General features: G+C 31.5%; 1 protein-coding gene across 1 annotated transcript in view; it reads left to right on the top strand.

Moving 5' to 3' along the window:
- LOC139518059 (putative autophagy-related protein 11) overlaps nt 1-18,530 on the top strand; it is a 45,490-nt gene extending 26,960 nt beyond the window's left edge. Inside the window, exons 13-24 of the mRNA XM_071309717.1 lie at nt 414-2,791; nt 5,794-5,869; nt 6,590-6,662; nt 7,564-7,691; nt 7,949-8,095; nt 8,682-8,770; nt 10,436-10,467; nt 12,790-12,912; nt 13,405-13,481; nt 14,143-14,275; nt 14,893-15,072; nt 18,012-18,530. Of these exons, the coding sequence (XP_071165818.1) occupies nt 414-2,791; nt 5,794-5,869; nt 6,590-6,662; nt 7,564-7,691; nt 7,949-8,095; nt 8,682-8,770; nt 10,436-10,467; nt 12,790-12,912; nt 13,405-13,481; nt 14,143-14,275; nt 14,893-15,072; nt 18,012-18,301 (3,726 nt within the window). The 3' untranslated portion in view covers nt 18,302-18,530. The remainder of the gene's footprint in view (nt 1-413; nt 2,792-5,793; nt 5,870-6,589; nt 6,663-7,563; nt 7,692-7,948; nt 8,096-8,681; nt 8,771-10,435; nt 10,468-12,789; nt 12,913-13,404; nt 13,482-14,142; nt 14,276-14,892; nt 15,073-18,011) is intronic.
- The last annotated feature ends 6,070 nt before the right edge of the window (nt 18,531-24,600 follow it).

The raw sequence follows: 24,600 nt of genomic DNA, 5'->3' as shown, positions 1-24,600 counted from the left end.
AAAGTAAAATGAAGTGGTATGATCGCCAATAAGATAACTCTCCACCAAAGACCATTTGACTAATAAGTTAGCAACTATAGGTCACATCAACAGGAAACCAATTCTGCATAGCAAGCTATAAAAAACCCTGAAATGACAATTTTTAAACAATTTTAATCAGAAAAGCAAAGACCTGATTTATGTACAAAATAATGAACAAAAAATAGAAATAATACACAGCAGCAAACTACAACCACTGACTTACAGGCTCCTGACCTGAGGCAAGCACACACAGAATGTTAAAATTTAATGGACCCCCTTTGCAGTCATACCACACCTTCTTAGTTTTTTACTCAGTCTATTAGTTTAACATTACAATGAAACTACAAAAAAAATCTTCTTTTCCTAATTAATTCTTCTAAACTTTTTTTTAGAACAAGCCTTTGATATGTAATATGGAAAGTGATGAAGAAAACATTGATGATATGGCAAATATATTGGAATCTGAACTTCTTAGGTCATCACCTGTTTGGCAAACATCAAGGTCACAGTCGTTACTGAGGAAAGTTCAAACACTATCACCATTGGTGGAAATCAAACAAAAACCAAAAAATAAAGTTTCAAATACTAGTAAAAATGATAGAAAAATAGAGTTACTCAAATCAAACTCTTTTATAAAGATGACTGAAGGTGAAGGTGAAAGTTTGTCAGATTCAGATTCTGAAAATGTGATATCTAATGAAATGGATGTAAACTTCACTGCAAAACAATCACATGACAACTTTAAAGTGTTATCATTGGATAGTTTGGAGAAACCTAATGAAAAAGGTGACAATTTAGAAAAAGTGTTAGAAAGTGAGAAGACAAGAAGTGAAAAATCTGATAGCAAAGTTGAACTGAGTGAACATTCTGCATTTAAGAAATTCAACCCTAAAACAATAAAAGATATGCCTATAAAATCTAAAGCAGTAAAAATAACTGAACCTGTTCAAAAAGCAGCTTGCTTAGAAGTTTATCCTAATGAATTCATACCAGTCAAACCTTCAGAGGACAAATGTGTTGACAAAATAAGTAAAAACAAGCCCTCTTTGAATACATCTCGTAAAATTGAATTTGCTGAGAAACCAGCTGGTGATGGATTGAAAACAAAGAATGCAAATAGATTATCAGACAAAATAAATAAAAGTGATACAAACCAGAGGACTGATACAGGTTTTATTGACAATAATAGTTTAAAAGAGAAGAAAGATTCTGGTGATAATGGATTTGATTTAGACGACTTAGTTTATGACAATTGTAATTTGGAAGATAATTCAACGAGAGAGTTTTGTGAAACTCCAAATTTGGATGATCTCCCTTTGGTAAAGAAAAAGGATGAAAATATTATACATCAGCAAGAAAAACCTCTATGCAAATCAGATGACAGTCAACAGCAATCTCATACAGAAAATACTCAAAAAGATTCTTTACACAAAAAGTGTGCTAAGGATGAAAATAGAATACAAACTTCTGAAAAATTGACTAGGAGTATGATCAGACAGGAAAGTGGTGGTTTTGCATTGAAATCACAATCTTCTTTAGAAAGTGAGAATTTGTATTCAAAATCTTCAAGTAGTCAAGTTATACAAAATGAAATATCGAAAACTGGTGATCTTTATTCTAATGAGAACTTGGATGCAGTTGTGAAAGAAAAAATTGATATAGAAAAAGATCAAAACCTCAAAACAAAGGATGAAATGACTGTAAATAAAATAGTGCAGAAAGAAAGTGCAGCTAAACATTCAAATAGAAAAATATCTCATCAGGATAGCTTAGGATTTAAAGTTGATATCATTGACAATCATGTGGATAATTCAGATTGTAATTTAAATACTGAATTGAGGACAGCACATGCTGGTTTGGAGGTGGTTAATGTCAGTGAACCAAATGTTGATAAGGAAATAGTTTCCTCTGTTATTTGTCAAAAGAATGAAAAGAGTGAAAATCACATATTAAAAGAAAAATATTTGAAATTTATTGAATCAAGAAGATCTAGTCAGGATAGTATTGCAGGTACAGAAAAGATTTCTGCTGATATTGAACTGAAAATGTCTTCTAAGGGAGATAATAAAAATGGTGATAAAAACACGGAGAGAGATAATTATCAAACAAACTCAAGTGAGAAAAGTAAAATTATAGATTTGAAAGAAGACTTACCTACAGCAAAAGTTAAGAAAAAAAATAAGGATAAGAAGAAAGTTATTGAGAAAAACAAAATAAATGCCATTGGACAGATTTGTAATTCTGCAAGTGAATCTAGTCAAGTAAACATTCCAACAAAGACTCTCCATCAGTTAGTTCTACATGGATTAAATACTAAAACTGTTCCTTCGTCGACAGTTATATCACCAGATATACACGATGTTTGTTTTAAGATTGAGAGTCAACCAAAGTCTTTACATTCCCCGTTACCACTTTCACCATTAACTGTTTCACCATTTGATTTTACCATTCCAATGATGATTTCACCACTACCTCCATCACCAGCTCGACAAAGTGAACCAGTTTCACCACTACCTGGTTCCCCATGGATAGAGGATGATGTCTCTGAAACTCATTCAAACAGGAGTACACCCATCAATGTTCCAAAGAAAAGAACCAAGAGTAGGCCATGTAGCTTCTCATCAAGTGTGCCAATACATGCTATACATGTTAAACCTATCAGTGCCTGTAATTCAGCCTCTACTAGTACTGACCAGACCAGCAGTGCCAAGAAACCAGTGCCTGCTGAGAGAGATCCATTAACATTAAACAGAAAGCAAAGAATTAGCAGGTAGTTATTCGTTGTTAGAAATAGTACATTTCCTATAGAAAACATTAAACAAAAAACATGTCTGTTTAAGTAACATTAAAAATAAAAATGGGGCAGGTAGTTCAGTATTTTCATTACTAAAATTTTTGGCGTCATGATTTTCAGTCTGTGATCCTTTTTGTTGTGGTCACAGTTGTCCATGGGCGGTTTTTACCTGAATTTATAATGATTGGATTATTAGTCCACGACTGACAAAGTTGAAGGGGGACTTTAGGTTTGCACTCCGTTTATATGTGTGTGTCCATCCGTCAGTCCTACAAATCAGTTTTCCACACTGTTTTCTTCTTGCTTGAAAATATTGATTTGATATTTGGTATTTTGTTTGAACATGACATGTTACAGATCAAGTTCAAATTTTGTTCCTGTCTGATAATTTTGTACAGAGTTATGGTCCATGGAATTTGAATATTCACTCAAATAATCGGTTTTCCATACTTTTTTTTGTCATGCTTGAAGATATTGATTCGATATTTGTTATATAAACGTTGTGCAAGATGTTCCTACAACACGACGTTACACTAAAAAAAGCGGCGTCAAAGAGGGTTTGACTTCGATTAATTTTCGATAAAGTTTTGTTTCGTTTTTTACATGTTGTTGGTTGATTCTGGTTCTGTTCTTTTTGTGATGTCCTTTTATCATAAATTACCTCAAGTTGTGGAAATTGATTTAATAATGTGCACCCTTTAAGTTATTCTACCTAAAATGCAGTACTGTCGCAAGTAATGTAGGATGGGAAAATGGGACTGAAGTACATGTATACAGTTTTCCATAAAAAAAAAAAATTTGTTAGATGTACAAAACTTTTATCATAGGATGTTTAACTTTCATGGTGCATATCATCAGTCATTGTAAAGTTTCTATATCTTAATTCCACTCCAATACAAATATATCTGACACTCTGCAGTAAATCGAAACATTTTTACCCTTAGTTAATTGGAATAGAATTGTATTTTCCCTGGCACATAATTTGTTGAAATACATCCCATCAATTACTTGAACCTTGGCTTGAGAATAATTTCCCAAGTCATCTAATAAGTTGCTTGCTTAAATTGTTTAACTTAAAAACGGCTGATTTAATCCCGGGTTTTATTAATTCAATGAAACGGTTGTGTCGCTGTTTGGGATTAGTCTTTAAACCATCTCCATTTCATGCACAAGTTTATATTGATAAAAAGTTCCGGCTTCGCTAGTACAGGAATGACTTTCATTACGACAGTTATAACATGATTAGCAGGACAAATCGCGAAGTAAAACATTCCGTGGACTTGTATTAAGTCTTCTAATATTGGTGAATGCACCTTACTGAAGTGGCGACTTTAAATGATCTATTTCAGAGTACTTCAGAAACATAAATTAAAATTTGCATTTTACATTTAGAGGAGTGTCTTGGTTTCTCCAATTTGTCTTTCAAAAGTTGAACGAAGTTCATGTAATGAGATTTTTTATCCATTTCACCATTCTTTTAAATAAATCGTTAAAAGCTATAAACGATTAATAATTACAAAATTTAACCTGTGTCGAATCTATGTCGCCGGCCAGAGTCTATAACGACATACACTATTCTTTTATTTTCGGCAGCCATTAACATCTTTTTCCAAATTTCACCACACGATTTGTTTTTATTATCATGAACATTTAATTGAAACTTAAGCACATGTAACGTCGGAAATTAGCGTTTTTTCGGATTTTTCGACGTTTTAAGACGTTTGGACAAATTGGCTACCGTTTTGTAATGTGTGGAAGCATTTTATTCCTTTAAGACCCAAATATGAAGTTAATAAGAAAAGAATCTTGGCATTTTGTACTCTTCGTGTATCTAACTTTTGCTTTGATCAATTATAAATTACTTATTGAAATATCAGTTAAAAAATATGTGTTAACTGCTTTGAAAAATTAAATATCAACTTGGACAAAATGGCTACCGCTTGAAAAACGACTGTGTAGATTTTATAGAATCTGCAATATTTGAACTCACGAACAATGAGGCAAATATTTGTTCTTTTGGTAGATGTTATTATTGTCTAACTCTTTTTATTAATTTTACGCTATATCTACTTATAAAATTCACTTTCAGTCGTTGAGTTAACGCAAAACGTCGTTGGACATTTTTCTTATTCCAGCTTAATATGCAGCCACCGAGTCAAATGAAATTTGACAAAATAACGGCTTGAACACCACAAAGAACCAACACACTTCGTTGTTCCTGTCAAGTTTCAGGAAGATCAGAGAATAAGAAATAGGATCACTATACATAAGAGTTAAAACAGTTTTTCATTAATGTAACGTTGGACATCCGTTTTTTCACATAACTTTGTTCTATTAATCCTCAAATATACTAGATATTACTTAGTATATGATCAAGAGCTATATAAACATAATTTAAAACATATATTGAATTTGTTTTAATATTGGTTCGTATTTGCTAACATTTTTATTTTGTTTTGCGGAGGAAATTTCGAAGATTCTGTTCTAAATCCTCGGTGTTGTAGGAACAGCGTGCGTAACGTTATAGTTTTATCACCACAAGTTATAGATCAAATTAGCATTTTGTTCCAGTACAATTGAAATTAAACCAGTAGTCGGTTGACTATGTATTGCCATACAATTTTCATGTACCCTTTTGGTCATTCCAGAGACATGGGATTTTGTTCATGAAAAAAAATCCCATAATGAACACTTACTTTGTTTAATATGCTTAATTTTATTTCTTCAAAACATTACACTTTTGTTAAGAAAGATAAAATAAAGCACTGTTTTGGTTTTGAAATTTTCACAGTTTCAAAGTTAAGGACTTCAAATTTTTCACATGTTGAACCATAACATGAGCATGCTTTGTTCAATTCACTTGAAACTTGACACAATTGTTGGAATTTTTAGAATGACAGATGGTTTAATTATACAAATCATACACATTTAAAAAGTGTGAACATGGTGAATTAACCTTATAATATTTTTTTTTTCAGAGTTCCAAAACAAGGAGCAGCCCTAAAGCGAAAAAGTTACGAACCTATAGCAAGTGAAATCAAAGACAAGAAAAAGGTTGGCTTTTATAGACAGAATTCATATATTTTATGTTGACAGGATTTTTAATGTGTTTTAACTCTAGCATGTCTAATGGTATAGAGAATGCAGTCCAGTAACTTTAATTACACTTTTCAAGATTTATTCTTTTCTTTTCGAATTTATACCATTGGCAGCTGTTCATCTGTTTTCAGACATACCTTTTATCATAAGCATACATATAAGATATCTCTGTGGTCTCTGCTTTATTAAAATTATATTTATTATAATTATACCTCATGTTTGATATGAATATAATAAGATGTTGAGTAAATGTATTAATTAAATTGCAGCTCAACATAATAAAATAATCAGAAAGACATTGAGAGCAACATTCATTCTTCAGGTGTCTATACCGTATGTCAAGCTAGTTCTGACATTATAAAAATTTAGAAGAAACAATAAAAAAAATCTGCCATTAACAACCAATTCTGCAACTCGTGGAAAATGTCAAGATATGTTATAAGACAAGTACTGACAAGGTTCGCGACTATTGGATAGTGACGTTTACATGACAATGTGGCAAGGATAAACAACCTGGTATTTTGTATTGCATTTTGAATTATAAGCCAAATATCACTGTCAGACCATTTTTAAAAGGAAATCCCTCGTGCTGTAGAATGATAAACTATAAACATGTTTGATCCTCTAGGGAAGATACATTGTTTTATATCAATTTATTTATGTTCGATTCTACAGTGTACAAAAGAAAAGAAATCTGAAACCCAAGAGGAGAAGGTTGTCTTAAAGCAGGAAACAGGGTATTGGAAAGGTAAGATGATCTGGACTAAAACGTCAGTAACAATTAAAATTGAAAAGTCAAATGGATATCATAATGCAGCCTTCAACAATGGGATATGTCCATACTGCATAGTCTGCTTTTAAAGACCTGAAATTACAAAAGTAAAAGTATTCTAACAAGAAAATTAATGGCATAATTTATCTACAAAAAATGAAAAAAAATTAAATCTGTAACACAGCAACAAACAACAACCGCTGAATTACAGACTCCTGATTTGGGACAGGCACTTACATACAGAATGTTGTGGGTAAAACATGTTGCCTATACTATAAAGTATGAAACATTCTATTTATAATCTCTGTAAGGGTCATATGATCTTGTAATTTCTTACTGTTGGTCACCATACTTGTTTTTTTCAAGCTACAGTTAACCATTTTTAAAAATCTAAAGAAATTTTGTTTTTAATTAGCAATATGAAATATTATCTATGACAAATGTATGTATATTTTTATTAAGTGATTTTATGTATTCAAAGTTCAGATGCTTTTCTTTGAATACAATGTTATAAACTGATAACAAACACCAATATTGAAAAGGGAGACTGTTTTAAAATTTACCTTCTCTTCACTTGACTGATATTGTTTGCCAATACCCCTCCTTAACATGATATGTCAGTTTAAATAAAATGAATATTGTTTGATATAGTTAAGTTAAACATTCAGAATTTAATAGTATAGCATTATTCTTTTGCTATCAAGTTGTTGCAATCTCTTTTATACTCTTGCAATGGTGAAATATTATCAACTTTATTTAATAAAGAAAATACTTGAAAAGTACAGCAATCTGAAACCAGTTTATAGATGTGGTATAATTCTAATCTACAAATATTATATGTTGTATCAAAATCTCCAGATTTTCATAACATTTTCAGATGTTGAAATATACCTACAGCAGTATATATGTTTGTACCACATGACCCCAGAGGATATCAAGGTCAAGTTACTGACAGACAAAGATCCTGCTGCTGTACTGCCTGCTGTTATATTATGGACAACACAGGTATATATTATCTTTAACATTTTATTCTGTGCATTTTATTGGATTATCAAGTTTTGAAAGAAATATCACCCAGAGGTTAGAATATTGATTCCCAAGATGAAAGTTATAAGTGGTTGCCTTACAATGTTGATGGATATATAATAAGTTCAAACTCTATCAAAGTATACCCTATAATCTTGAAATTTATAGCCAAACTTGCAGGAAAGAACATTAGTGTGATGTGATATAACAATTAGTCTATACTTTAATTTTTGCAGTATTTGAGAAGTAGTGAGGAGGAGATGTTAAACAGTATGTATAGATCCTGTAAAAATAAAGAGGAAACCAAACCAGGACCATTCCTCACCACACAGGAGTCAAGACTTGTAGATCTATTTGTTTACATAATACACAACAACATTTGGGTATGTTTAATGTATTCAAGTACTGTAAATTCAGAAATTATTGTGCACATTTATTATTGCGATTTTGTCATTTAAGACTTAAATGCGATTTTGATTTTTACAATTTTGAGAAAAGTTGTGTTTAATTCATATAAAATATTTCAAAATGCGAGTTTAGATTATTGCGTTTACAACTCTGTTGCATTTTCCCCAATAATAAAAACCTCACAATAATTTCTGAATTTACAGTAGATATGAGAAGATGTGGTGTGAGTACTAATGAGACAACTCTCCATCCAAGTCACAATTTGTAAAAGTAAACCATTATAGGTTTATATATTTATTTATTGGCAGGTAGTCAATATTTGAGGCTGAGTTTATTTTTCTATAGGAAGACAACTAATTTCAAGAATAAAATGAGAAAGATATTATTTGACTACAGCTTTTTTAATGAGTAACAATTTTAAAAGACTATGAAAACTGTAGATAGATATTTATTGGACTCCAAGTACTATTTGTCATAAGCATTTTTCTTTGAAAGATTACAGATGTATTTCATATTGTTTTAGAAATGTTTGCATTATTTTGCATTTTTCATGAATTTTAGGTTGAGTTTAAGACGAGATTGTTGGATGCTTTGTGGAATTGTATCATGCTGAGAGATGTGGTAACCATACTAGGGAGAACAGCACTCTGGTAATATTTAGCATTGTTATTTTTTAGAGAGGTTTTATCATTATTTTTTTCTAAAAGAATTCTCTTAAGTTCAATAATTCAGTAAAAATAAAAAATCCCCACGAGGAATTGTTTAGATAGCTGAATGAAATTTATAGCAAATCTTCCATTTCTGTCATTAAGTTTTTTCCTTTTATATAAAAGAAGGTGTGGTATGATTGTCAATGAGACAACTTTCCATCCAAGTAACAATTTATAAAAGTAAACCATTAAAGATCAAAGTACAGCCTTTAACACGGAGCCTTGGTTCACACCGAACAGTAAGCTATAATGTGTTTCTTGCAAACATGAAAGTTTATTATTGAATCGGCTAATCATAATTACAAAGAATATGTATATAAATGTAAATTAAATGAAACAAAACCAAATATGGTTGAGTTGAAGAATAAAATAAAGAAATACCAATTTCTTGAATAGATACAATAGACTCTTACAAGTCATTATATTTTTAGAAGTGTTAAATTTATAAGTTAAGCCACAATGTATACCATAGGTGTTTTTGTTGTTGTTGTTATATTACTTTATATACGTCTATTGTTTACATGTGTGTAATAGTAGATTAATTATGTTTATTCATATTGTTAATATTGTATGTAGAGAGCCTTATTGAAAATTGGTTAAATCCAAACATGGGTAGGCATTATTTTAGCCCTCACTATCACTGGGGCTAAAATAATCACGAATATAATGCCTACCCATGTTAAAACTACAATAAAGTATAGCTAGCATCAATTATTTCTTAATTGATGTACAATAAACGACCGAAGAACAAATATGTAACACAGCAACGAAAGACAACCGCTGAATTACAGGCTCCTGACTTGGGACAGGCACAAACATACTGAAGGTGGCGGGGTTAGACATGTAAGCAGGATCCAAATACTCCCCTAACCTGGGACAGCGGTGTAACAGTACAACATAAAAATTAAGTTTCAAAATCAGTTTAAAAAGGCTTAACTAATCAGATAGTTACAAATAGAACCCCAGCTAAAGGGGGTATTTAGTGATACACACATTTGTCTATCATAATTTTGTTTTCTCTCCGTGAATTAAAGTATCACTTGTACAAATCTTTCAGAGTCTCCTGATGGGTGGCTGTAGGAATTACAGCAACAAATAAAATAAAATGCTTTGTAGGTAAATTATAAAGATAGTAAGAATTTACAGTTAAAATAATAAAGCATGCAAACCAACAGTTATATGCCTTGCTTGCAAACTTTGTTTGGTTGTTTGCTCAGTCATTGTAATTAAGATTGACACCTAAATTCAATGGGTAGTTTGTGTATAACAGTTTGTTTACTATACACAAAGGTTTGATTGGTCAATGAATATCAAAATTAATTCCAATATAATATCCATTGTCCAATCAACTCTATTTTATATAGTATACAAACTGTTACCCCACCTCTCCATTGAATTTAGGTGTCAATCTTAATTACAATGCCTGAGCGAACAGCCAAACAAAGTTGGCAAGCAAGGCAATTAAACTCTTGGTTTGCATGCTTTATTATTTTAACTAACTTGATAAATTAGCTTGCAATTTAAATTATTCTTTCCAGCAATGTGTTTTGAATATTTCCCTGAAAAAAAGACAGTTTTGTAACAACTTTTATTTCTCCATTTCAGTCGAATGTTCACAGGAATATGCCAGAAAGAAGGTAAGTGATTTAAAAAATCTATAAAAAAGATTATCATTGGTATATATTTACAAATAAGGAAATGTGGTATGATTACAAATGAGACAACTATCCACGAAGTTCAAATGACGTGCATGTTAGCAATCATAGGCAACCATACAGTCTTCAACAATGAGAAAAACCCATACTGTATTGTCTGCTATTAAGGCCCTGACATGAAAAATATGAAATAATTCCACTTAGAAAACTAACAGCGTAATTTGATTGTTTTTTGGTATTTTAATCATAAAACAAAATTCCTTTTAAAGATACAAAGGAATCTGTAATCCTATAGCATGGTGAGATGTTGCCTGTTCAGGGGTATATAGCAGTCTCACAATTTAATACGGACTCACTCACTTCATGCTTCAGTGACAAATGTTTTTATTTTGACTTCTGAAGATTATCTTATACAATTTGCAACAATTTCAATATGCAGCTTGTGCTTCTGTCATATCTGTTTATTACATTTCGTATAACCATGATAACAGAATGGTTTGATGAATGTACTTTCACTTTGCGGTTAATTTTGTTTATATTTGTAAGACTCAGATCGACGTCCGGTCTCTAATCGACGTCCGTTCCTCAAATCCACGTCCAAATGTGACGTCACAATAAAATAACATTCCAAATCGACGGCTAATTTTATGCCTGTCTAATTGACGTCCATTTATTTTGGCATTTTCTAATCGACGTCCGATTTTGAGCTTCTATAATCAACGTCCGTTTTGGACACAGAATACAAAACTAAACTGAACCGAAAGCAGCTGAAACATTTAGACCTTTAAACATATCATAGTATTTAGAGTGAGACAAATAAGATCTAGCAGAAAAACTAAGTCCAGTTATAAGTAAAATACGGAATAAATAAGAAATGTGTGTGTGTTTTTTTTAATTATTATACTAGACTAAGTATGTAAACAGGTTGTGATTTCAATTTTTCAAAGATTGGTATGATTTTCAAAGGGATAACTATACACCAGAGTTTTAAAAAATGGATGTGAGCAATTATAAACCATACGGCTTTCGAAATGATAAAAACCCATACCGCAAAGGCTATAAAAGGCCACAACATAAATAATGTAAACAATTCAAATAAGAAAATTAACGGTCTTATTTATTAAAAACAATTCCGAAAAACAAATATGACAGACATAAACCAGGGAAACCAATGTACTGCAGGCCCATACGGAATTTGTCAGGGGTTACACATGTGTGTGAGCACTTAACCTAGAACAGTGATGTAAAAGCATAACATTATAAGTTATATGGTTCGCTACTGACCCCCTACGGATCCATAGAGGGTTAGTGTAATCCATAGGGGGTGATAACCGTATAACGAATTTATCGGACGCTGGACTTTTTCTGCGGCGTTTTGTTGAAAAATAAACAATGAAACACAACAACATTAAAAGATGACGTCGACATTAACGCGTCATGAACCCCATATGAAACTTACTAACCCCATACGGTATCATAGGGGGTCACCACATGACGGCGTTTAACCAATCACAACGTGATAATTCATCTGTGGTCCGATAAAAAAACATAATGCCAATTATCTTGTGTTTACGTTTCACTCCAGGTGTAAAACTCAGAAATTTGTTAAAATAAAAACCCGAATTATAATACTCTCAAAACACTTGGCTGTGCTTCTTTATTTTGTCTATTGATGAAGACTGAATAAAGCTCCTTCATGTCGTTTGGTTTTATTAGTCGTTGGGTTGCATTACTAATTGCCTAATTATTATGAATAGGAATGACACACGCTCCTTGATGTGGATCAATTGGATTAACTTTATATCAAGAAAAACTTTAATATGCATGATACCTATTTCGGATTGAAAAATGAATTATGTACATGTATAAGTGTAAACAATTGATATAAAAAAAGAAGATGTGATATGACTGCCAATGAGACAACTCTCTACAACTATAGGTCACCATACGGCCTTCAACAATGCGCAAAGCCCATACCTCATAGTCAGCTATAAAAGGCCCCGAAATGACAGTGTAAAACAATTCAAACGAATAAACTAAAAGCCTTATCTGTGACCAATAATTTATTATTTATTGATATTGGACATTGATTTAAGACGATAACAATCAATCGGGTGTAGTTTTGGCAAGTAGTGCCGTCACATTGGACGTAGATTAGAGTATCAAAATATTGGACGTCGATTTGAGAATGTGACGTCAGATTTGGACGTCGATTTGTGAAACGGACGTCGATTTGAGGAACGGACGTCGATTAGAGGTCGGACGTAGATCTGAGTCTAACATATTTATTTGATTTTTTTTCAGGAAATGTTGACTTTGTCAGAGTACTGTTTTACCGTATAGTAACCAGTGGTTACCCGAGGTATATAACCCTTGGTTTGTCAATAATAGGAGTTTGGCCTGAAGTCTTGTACAAAACTAATACAGGTCAGTTGGATATCTAAGTGGTGCAAACTTTATTCTATCAATCATTGGGGCATTGCCTGAAATCTACAAATTAAATATCAGCATTTCATGAAAATAAGACAATAGAAAGTTCTTAGTTTAATATCTCAAACCTGTTACTTAAGGTCTTTCTAGTAATTAGATAATGCATAATAAATATTATCAAAAATAGCCCATTAAATTTGATAGCAAAACAGACCTCACTTTTCATACACAAAGACAGACAACAATGACCATTACATAGTGCAGGTAGCCTGACCATGTGCAGGCACAATTGTGGGGAGTTTAAACAGGTTTAAGTGATCAAGTTTTGCTCTTATTTTCACAGGAACTATACCAAAGTTTGCTCAAAACTTGTATTAAACTTTATAAGATGTTATGCATTTTCATATCCGTTGCCTGTCATCTTCCTGTTTACCAAAAATTTAAATAGTGATCATTAGTGATCATAGTCCAATTTGTTTTCCTTTTCAGATCCAAGTATTTTGCTGACAACATTTGAATTTTGCATTATGAAAATTTTACTAACAGATAAAGAAAAACATGAAAAGGTAAGAAATTGTTTATTGTTTGGATGAAGTCCAAAACTGTCTTATAGTAAGGTGATACTTTTTTTTAAATAATATGGAACTGAAGGCACAATTTATCAGGAATGTACATAATATGGAACTGAAGGCACAATTGATCAAGAATGTACTCTAAATAATATAGAACTGAAGGCACAATTGATCAGGAATGTACTTTTCTAAATAATATGGAACTGAAGGCACAATTGATCAAGAATGTACTCTAAATAATATAGAACTGAAGGCACAATTGATCAAGAATGTACTCTAAATAATATAGAACTGAAGGCACAATTGATCAAGAATGTACTCTAAATAATATAGAACTGAAGGCACAATTGATCAAGAATGTATAGAACTGAAGGCACAATTGATCAGGAATGTATAGAACTGAAGGCACAATTGATCAGGAATGTATAGAACTGAAGGCACAATTGATCAAGAATGTACATCAGCTGTCAATTCAATCAACTAACAAAAGATCACTACAATTGACACAATCAAAAAAATAAATCAGTACAGAAAAAAAAACCAACAACTGATCTATTTCATTTTAAACAAGAAAATTATAGAAACGATTGAGCTAATTGATAGTGAAAGTACTATGCAATAATGTTTTGTTGTTATAATGATACTTATATTGTAGGTGATTGTCTGTTACTCGTCATTGTGTAATTGGTCCAAACCACAAAACATGGAGGTTCCTGCAGTGATGAGGATATTGTTACAAGAGTTACTGAAAATTACTAAACAAGACGAGACTGACAGTGTTATTTCTGGTAAATATTAACTCATTGATTCTTATCAGATACATCTTTATTTCTGGTAAATATTAACTCATTGATTCTTATCTGATATATTTTATTTCTGATGAATATTATATCATTGATTTGTGTCCTCCATATTTTATTTCTGGAAAATATAACTCATTGATGCTTGGTGTATGCCCTATATTTTGTGTGTGTGTGGGGGGGGGGGGGGGGGGGACTAAGTGTTAAGACATTGATGAATACACTACATATGTTATTTCTGGTAAATATTCACTCATTTATTTTCATTTTATGTTGTTTCTATTGATGACTGCAATGGAACACTGTAAATAGTGTAAAGTACTTTAATATATACATTTTTAGAGAATATACAGCTGAATTAATGATCAAATACTCTCACTTGAAGGAAACTTGCTCTGATTAAAAAAATCAGAATGTCATTTAAAAAGTTAATGCATTGTATTGGTAAGATTAGATTGGAAACCCAAAATGAAAATAGACTTGATATATTCTGATATATTCACAATAAAATAAACAATTGTTAGCAGTATGATTGATTCTCTTATAGACGAGCCATAATTTTTGATGTATAAATATATTACTTTCTTTTGATTTTAATATTTCAGACCAACAATTTGAGGTTTACAAAAGTTTGGAATTGTTGCTGTTAACAGAGGACTCAGAATTCTTCAAGAACAGTTTTACTCCAATTTGTTTGAATCAGTTTTTCCAAAAAATAAAGGGAAATGCTAATATGAATGGAGGATTTCCTCTAATGTACATTAAAAGTATTGTCAATATTGCTGGTAAGTAATTGTTTGAAATCAAGGAATCCATCAAAAGACCAAAGCAGGAGAAAATTCATATTTTACTTTATTTTTGTATAAGGAAGTCCCCTTAAATCTTACAAAACACTTCTGTATTCCATTTCTTTACTCGTGAAAAACACACTGTTCCACTATTTTCTAATAGTTCATACAAAATCTGACCAATGTAAGAATAACAATGCACAAATTTACTCCTAACACAATAGAGATATTAAAAGTTGACATCTTCAAAATCAATATCCAGATATTAATATAATAACAAGATTCAAACAGGAATCAACAACACAAAAATACAAGAAAATTATAATTCAATTCATCAAATCCAAAACAAGATTGACTTCAGAAAAATTCAGAGCAAGAATTAATGTAAAATCAAGATAAGGATCTTGAATAAAATCTGTCAGTGACCTCAGTGGCGGATCCAGAACTTTTTATAAGAGGGGCCCTCTGACTGACCTTAGGCATGCATACCTGTCAACTGACCCGTATTCTGCGGGTGTGACCCGAGATTTTCACAATTCTGAGGGATCACCCGGAACACCCGCCGGGTCATTGAAATAACCCGGGAATTCCGAAAATGACCTGATTTCACCCGTATTTCTTAGCCTTGAGATTGATTTCATAAGTAATATTCCTTTGAAATACCGGCAAATTCGTAATTCTTCCATGAACAGGAAGTTCATCTAGCTATGTAAACTGTCAAATTAAGTGACCCATTAAGTGTTGACAGCTTTGGTGTCAAACACACTGTTAATTAACACCAATTACCTTAGCTTTAGGTCGTAAATAAATTGCACCATCGGTTACAAACTGAACTAGAGTTACTTCCCCTTATTTGTCACCATTTAAAATTATTCCTTATATTTACGTTTTATGGGTGAAAAAGATTAAATCATTAAAAATATAAAATTCAAATACATATTGAAAAATAACTATTCATTATTCTAATATGACGTGCTTCTTTCGCTTTGTAAACAACACTGTGATAAAATTCTCGATATATCTATACTTAGCGCAGACTCCGAGATGTACATAATAATGGCTGTTACAATATACTTCCCACGTAAATCCACATGTATTGAAACCTATTTGCAAACCCTTTGCCGATTTTATTGTTTTAAAAATCGCAATTAAAAAAGACCAAATCACTTTTATTCTTATTCGGATGCATAATAAAAAGAAGTAATGCAAAACAGCTCGGAGAAACCAACAAAATAAAAATAAAATAAAATTCCGCGAAAGTTTATTCATGTATTTGGCGCTATCAAAGTCATTTCAAAACATGACGTCATACAAATGAAAACGCTAGAGTTGAAAGTTTTCTGTTACGTGAACCATTTAAATTTCGTTTACTATTGTATTAAAATTGATTATCAAGGTAGGTTTTGTTTGATTTGCTATTCTATTGCATTATTCGGATATTTACTGATTTCAGCAAGTCAACATGGCAGCTCCTTATAGTTACGAAATGTCAACTTTGGATTTTACGGTAGCTTACGAGAAAAACATGTAAATCAAAATGGCAATTGTTGGTTTTGAGAATGAAACAGATTTTTTTTCAGCGGTTGTTCATGAAATAATCCATGCAAGCTACGGATTTATTAGAATGTTCGAGCTTTATCTAACAGGGAGTAAAAAAGAACAGCCGCACACACAGCATACCCACCCTCGCTTCAGTTTTTTTAATGAGCGTATTTGTCCTATTAGAATCGAAATAATTCATGGAAGCCATAGATTATTGGAAATTTACACATGGCCTGGGCCGTGATATTCGTTAATTTTATCCCTCGCTAACGCTCAGGATAAAATTTGAATATCACGGCCCAGGCCATGTGTAAATTTCCAATAATCTATGGCTTCCATGAATTATTTCTTAATTTTTATACCTTTATACAATTTTTTTTAAAAAGTTGAAAATTATTTTTTACATTTATACTTCCTTTAACTGTATTACTATATTTTATCATAGTCTAATTTCCTTGGTCAATAAAAAATAACATGGTTAAAGGCTATTTAGTGAATAGTCTCAAACATTTAAGAATTACATTAAATTCGAGTGTTTGATGAATGTATTATTTTTTCTCAAAAAGTAAAGCACATAAGACTGAGTTTCACAAGTTTTTAACAATCTTTAAAAGTGCAATGAAATAATATTTAATAAGATTTAAAATGACTTAACAAAGTGAACATGCATTGATGTCTTTGGTATCTTTGATATACATTATAAGAAAATGTACCATAAATACTGAAATTCAGCTCGAAAAAGTTTGTACGCGTTATGACCTGAGATTTGATTCTGCAATGCAGGTCATGACCTGCATTTTCATCGTCACAGGTTGACAGGTATGCCTTAGGAGGGGGGGGGGTCCTGCTTAATAAAATCAACGGTACCAACTTAAGTCATGCTTCAATGATTCTCTATATAATCAACCATTTTTTCCCACAAAAAAATGGGGCCCTGGATTTGCTTATACCCTTTGTACATAAAAATTATTTACTGTGGTTTGACATTGTATTTGTTGCTAGGAATTTCTAAATAATTGTTATTACCATGGATATCAAAATGAATCATTAACATGTCAGTTGCTTATCATGCAGCAGTAGTGTATAGATTATTATTTCATGATTTAAGCTTGTATAAAGTTTTTTTTAAAGATGTTTTATATTTGAATATGCTCTTAATTTTCATTTTACCAGATTCTCAAATATTTTTTATTTCAACATTTTGAATGCAACTAAGGCTCACATAAATAAATTTAATTTTGAAAATGTTACATGTAACTTTTATGCTCACTAAGATACAGATAAAGGCAATGAATATATCTAACAAATAAAAGTACAAATGTTTAAAATATAGTTTATTATCTGAAAAATTATAGTAATATAACCTACATTTTTTATTCCTCTTTTAATTTCAGCTACTATATTGGGAAGAAAAATGGATCCTAAATTTGCAGCAAAAAATACTAGAAAATTTATGCTTGGTCTGTTGTTATTGGCAACAGTTTCCATGGAAGCAAAAGAACTTATTGCCAATGCTTTGTTGGATATTGCATTTATAGCTCCTATGCCTATTTTTACTCAGTTAAAAGAATGGTTTCAGAAAGACCAGAAAAGCATATCTTCTCAACTGAAACAACGTATTGAACATACTAGAACTGTGTTGACATCATATGAAGGGAAATTGTCTTCCTTTTCTTTTAGATGATGTCCCCAATCTCTTTCTTTTAACCATTATGCATGTTTTAAATTTATAACAGTATTAGAATTTTCTTATATTTGTTGTATTTTATTATGTATGCATTTAAATCGTTAACCATATTTATTAATCGTTTCCTATAATATAGGAATCAGTTGTGGCAAATTTTCATGTTCTATGTTTAATTAGCATCTAACATTTCAGAACGAAGGATCACAATATTTTCAAATTACTATTGTTGAAGCCAAGGCTTCTAATGAAGAAAAAAAATTACGGATAATGTAATTATTTCAATGTGTACAAAACCATCTTTTACTTGTTATATTTTCTCAATATACAATTAAATAAACTTGGAAATCTTTCATAACTGCATTTCCTGAAAAAAAGATATAAAAAAAGATGCAAAATTAAAAACCAATCTTCTTTGATGTTCATTATTTTACCATTTTGCAGGGATTCGTGTAAAAGTGTAGAAAATATTATGAATTATGAAGTCTTGTTCTTAAATTTATTAATTAATTTAGATTTAACAGAGATGTGGGGATACCATATATTGGCAGCTAGGCTAACAAAAAATCCATGTTATGACATTTATTAGTATTTCACTGTAAAAAAGTTTTAAAAAATCACTGGATGCAATGAACTTTCAATAAAATATATCAGGTACACATTTCAAATGTTCTATACTTACTTAATCACCATCATTTGTTTTTCTATTGTGAAAAATTTATAATCATGTTCTTTGAAATTTGTATTTTTTATATTGATGTTGTCATCAAAGGAAAATGTTCTTAACACTTGCTAGGCAGAGATTAGTTCTGTGAAATTTTATCTTGTTTATTTTTATTTTCTCAAAAGACTGAAATCTTGTTTAACAAATAATTACATACATTGCTCATGAAAACGTAAAATGAATCTTCATGAAGCTTTACACCACATTATATAATATTCATATTCAATGAAATTGTATCTTGAAACTTTGGGGATAAAGGAACTGTAGACATCAGAATGTTGAATAAAAAACAAAATATTATCATCATATGTATGTTACATAGAAATACCATAGATGTAATACCCATAGATGAAGCTCAACCCTGACTTCAAAGGTTATATGTGCGTTGTAATGGCTTTCACACTTATCTGATAAGGACATGAACCAGTTGGTCATTAAGATGCAGATTGACAATCATGACAATAGAAAACTGACAATTAAAAGTTACTTAGCAATTAAACATGCTAAAAATCAGAAAGAAAAAAAAAAAAAAAAAAAAAAATATATATTTTATATTGACTTGATTATAAAAAATAATATTTGTTTTGATAAAACAATATAACAAATTATTCTCGAAAAGAAACTAATAAATGTGAATATTTTTCTTTTTTAGGCAGAACTTCTGTTTTGATCCAGTTTAAATTTTATATCAATATAACTTATCTTATAATTAACAATGCTTACTATTATTTATAAAAAAGTTTATTGAAAATATAATTGTTAGAAAACATTCAACAAGTTGGTAATATATGTATATGCTCCAAAAATTATTTTCCATGCCTTGTATGTTTTTTAATTTCACTAAACTTAAAACTCTTTACAGTAATTATGAATACATATTTCATAAACCACTTGAATGAAATTATTATAATTTTTGTAATTAGCCATAAAATATATAAAATTCATCTATGATTTAGTAACTAACTTATTCTGATAAATATAAAAATGATTTAAAAAAGACAATTTCTCTTTTAAAACTAGAAAAACTGATGAAAAAAGGAAAATAATGTACTTTCTTATTATTTTTTTCCCAAATTTCGACGTAGTTCGACACCTTAATGAAGCATATCAAAGAAAATGTGTATTTCAGAAGCTCAAAAAGGTGCTATTCCCATTTTCAGGAACTAACAGGAACATAGTTTTTATGAAATATAAAGACACAAGCCTAAAAAATACATTTTTGAATTTAGTTCAATATTTCCCTCGTAAAATGCGCAATTTTTGATCGATTTCATCCATTTTTTGACCATTCTGTTTGTCTGTCCAGTGCGCTAAAAATAGACATATATTAACAACAGAAGGGACATAACTCGAGAAGACATTTAAGAAAATCTATTATGCTGTACTGGTCAATGAGATCAGCAGATAAGAGATATGGCTAGTGTTACTTGATTGAGTACAACACACATATAACATCAAAGACAGTCAATTTGGTCATGGTTCTTTGTATCTAACAATAGAGAACAGTGGGGAACTTTTGGCGAGCTTTATCTATGGGTATTACATCTATGGAAATACTAAGTATGTACTTGGATAAAAATAATTGTGCAATAAAGTGGCAGCTTCAATATTAGATGTATTCATACACATTTTTCTTGGCTTGAATGTTAACTTATTATTCGGGAACAAGACAAATTTTGTAATCTTAGATCACTTATTTTTTAATTTTAACAGGAATGAATAATTTTTGTTTGATACTTGTTTGCAAGTTATCAAGTGAAACACCTATATGTATTGAGACACACTTAGATAACTCAATTGACTAATAAAACAGAATTGTTTTCTTAGAAATGTATCAAGATATTTGAGGAGCTGTTTCATTCATATCTTTTATTATTTTTTCAATTATATTGAAAAATTTTCTTCAAAAGTTTCGTGAAGATAATATTTTCAGTTAAGGTTGAAAATCTGAAGTTGAATTGTGTTGTTATTTTTTGTCTATAAACCAGTGCTATGATTTTAATTATGCATTTGAACTTGTTTGTTTGTTATATTTGATAAATTTATATGACAGCTTAAAATATCTTTGTTTTCATTATGCCTGCATGCTAATAAAAATTGCACCAAAAGATTTTTGGACTAGTTTAAAGATACACTTACTCCTGCAAATAAATTTCAGTATTACTACTTTGGATAACTTCAAAACAATGACACTCCCCTAAGTACGATGAATTGTGTTTGAACAATAAGTTGATATTGTATGATTCTCTACAGATCTTACTTCATACAAATGTTACCTTTGACATGAATGTTATTCTCAATAGGCCAGTTCCAGGATAATTTTCAGATGAATCTCTCATGTGACTTCCATTACCATGTCACAAAAATGCATGCATAGAAATTTTCAACACATGAGCAAACGGGTGAAATTTTTATATGACCGCAAAAAACTTTGTGGTCGTATATTGGTATGACGTTGGCTTCAGCGTCGTCATCTGAAAACACATTGGTTTGCACTATAACTTTAGTTTAAGTAAATAGAAATCTATGAAATTTAAACACAAGGTTTATGACCACAAAAGGAAGGTTGGGATTGATTTTGGGAGTTTTGGTCCCAACAGTTTAGGAATTAGGGGCCAATAAAGGGCCCAAATAAGCATTTTTCTTGGTTTTCGCACAATAACTGTAGTACAAGTAAATAGAAATCTATGAAATTCAAACACAAGGTTTATGACCATAAAAGGAAGGTTGGGATTGATTTTGGGAGTTTTGGTCCCAACAGTTTAGGAATTAGGGGCCCGAAAAGTCCAAAATTAAACTTAGTTTGATTTTAACAAAAATTGAATAATTGGGTATGAATCTAAACATGTACTTAGATTTTTGATTATGGGCCCAGTTTTCAAGTTTTTCCAATTTGGGGTCCAAAATTAAACTTTGTTTGATTTCAACAAAAATTGAATCCTTGGGGTTCTTTGATATGCTGAATCTAAACATGTATTAAGATTTTTGCTTATGGGGCCAGTTTTTAAGGTGGTCCAAATTGTGGTCCAAAATTAAAATTTGTTTGATATCAACAAAAATTGAATCCTTGGGTTTCTTTGATATATGCTGAATCTAACCATGTATTTAGATTTTGTTTATTGGACCATAATAGGTAAATGTCCAATTTAAAATTTTTAAGTTTTTAAGTTTAAGTTCTTAGACCAATTCATTCTGTGTTAGAAACCTATGTTTTGTCAACTATTTAATCACAATCTGAATTCAGAGCTGTATCAAGCTTGAATGTTGTGTCCATACTTGCCCCAACTGTTCAGGGTTCGAACTCTGCGGTTGTATAAAGCTGTGCCCTGCAGAGCATCTGGTTTTAATTTATAATGCACAAAATATTTGGAAAATTAAAATCTTTTAAGGATGGTCACCCTCCCACAGTCATATGGCAATCATTATGTTCTTACAGAACATAAATTATACCCCCGCTTTAAAAAAGGGGGGTATACTGTTTTACCTCTGTCTGTCAGTCCATCCGTCCATCAGTCCGTCTATCCATCAGTCCGTCCGTCAGTCAGTCAGTCCGTCCCATGAAACTTTCGTCACATTTTTCTCAGGAACTACACATCCACCCTTTCTGTAATTTGGTATCAACATTTATATATGTCAGCCATACCGTGTGATGTGTTTTCAGATTCATCACTTGACAACTTCCTGTTTACTGAACACTTGTATGATTTTACACATGATAGCCAAGTTGAAAATTTTCGTCACATTTTTCTCAGGAACTACAATACAAGGATTTCTGAAATTTGGTTTCAGGATTTATATAAGTCAGCTATACCGTGTGATGCGTTTTCAGATTCATCACTCCACTACTTCCTGTTTACTGAACACTTGTATGATTTTACACATGATAACCAAGTTAAAAATTTTCGTCACATTTTTCTCAGGAATTACAATACAAGGATTTCTGAAATTTGGTTTCAGGATTTTTATAAGTCAGCTATACCGTGTGATGCGTTTTCAGATTCATCACTCGACAACTTTCTGTTTACCGAACACTTGCATATTTTTACACTATTAATATTGTCCACTTGCGGCGGGGGTATCATCAGTGAGCAGTAGCTCGCAGTTTCACTTGTTAATTCTATACTACCCTACAGAATGACAATTATGAAAATTCTGGAAACTTTTAATAGAGCAGGGATACAGGCGTGCCTTCTATCTGGTAAATGACGTCATATAGGCGTGCGAAATTGATGATCTTTTCCGGTAAAAGACATGATTCCAGAAATGATCTATAAGACAATTTGATTAAAATGTCGGAATTTTTAAGATCATCCAAGAACTTATAAATTCAAAACTATGTCCTATGATTGTTTAGGACTGCCATGTTGGGTATATCCATTTTCCATGGAAATTATTTGGCTCCATCACTAATTCATGGACTATTGACTTTGAAAATTAAGCTTAGTTTACATGTATTAGTTTGGGATTAGGTCAGTTCAAAGGAACCATAAGTGGTAGGCCAATGTTAATTGGCATTCAGTTGTATAAGCATTAGCACATCTCATTTCCATGGAGATAATTTGGTCCCGCCCCCTCAGTCATGTTATGCATATTTGTTGGTATTTGTAAGTATCATTTCAATAGAAATTATATTATCACGATTTATTGACTTTGAAACTTTTACATCGTTTTTAAGTTCATGCTTGTTGTTAAGTTTGTTTAAAGGGAAAGACTTATAATAAGTCAATGGTATTTCGGCGAGTTTATCGGCTGAGCACAACTTTAGTGTTATTAGTTAGTTGCCCTGGCAGTTTGCTAACTTTCTGTCGCTATTTATAGGGGGTCGCATGTATAGTTTGTCCACAATTCATTAAACGGAAGTGACTTTCTAGGCTGTCATAGATTTCCGGGAGTGTGCTAAATGCCGAAAGTTGTTACAACAAAGCATACATCTACTGGTATGAATTTGTTGCCCTGTTCCTGTGCTACAAGTCGATATCAATTTTTTATATGTGGCCCAAATATTATGCCCGCAACGTCTGTCAACCTTAGGTGTGCGTGTTTACGATTACGTTAACAAAATGAAACCTCCGCTAACGCTATTGGGTCTAATCGTTTTCTCCGTTTTTTCAAAAATACCGGCGAGTTTATCGGCTGAGCACAACTTTAGTGTTATTAGTTAGTTGCCCTGGCAGTTTGCTAACTTTCTGCCGCTATTTATAGGGGGTCACATGTATAGTTTGTCCACAATTCATTAAACGGAAGTGACTTTCCAGACTGTCATAGATTTCCGGGAGTGTGCTAAATGCCGAAAGTTGTTACAACAAAGCATACATCTACTGGTATGAATTTGTTGCCCTGTTCCTGTGCTACAAGTCGATATCAATTTTTTATATGTGGCCCAAATATTATGCCCGCAACGTCTGTCAACCTTAGGTGTGCGTGTTTACGATTACGTTAACAAAATGACACCTCCGCTAACGCTATTGGGTCTAATCGTTTTCTCCGTTTTTTCAAAAATACCGGCGAGTTTATCGGCTGAGCACAACTTTAGTGTTATTAGTTAGTTGCCCTGGCAGTTTGCTAACTTTCTGCC

The sequence above is a fragment of the Mytilus edulis genome, chromosome 3 (genome assembly GCF_963676685.1).
Source record: "Mytilus edulis chromosome 3, xbMytEdul2.2, whole genome shotgun sequence".
Lineage (NCBI taxonomy): Eukaryota > Metazoa > Mollusca > Bivalvia > Mytilida > Mytilidae > Mytilus > Mytilus edulis.
Note: the sequence above shows the minus strand (reverse complement) of the source record. Positions and strands in the feature narration are given on the sequence as shown.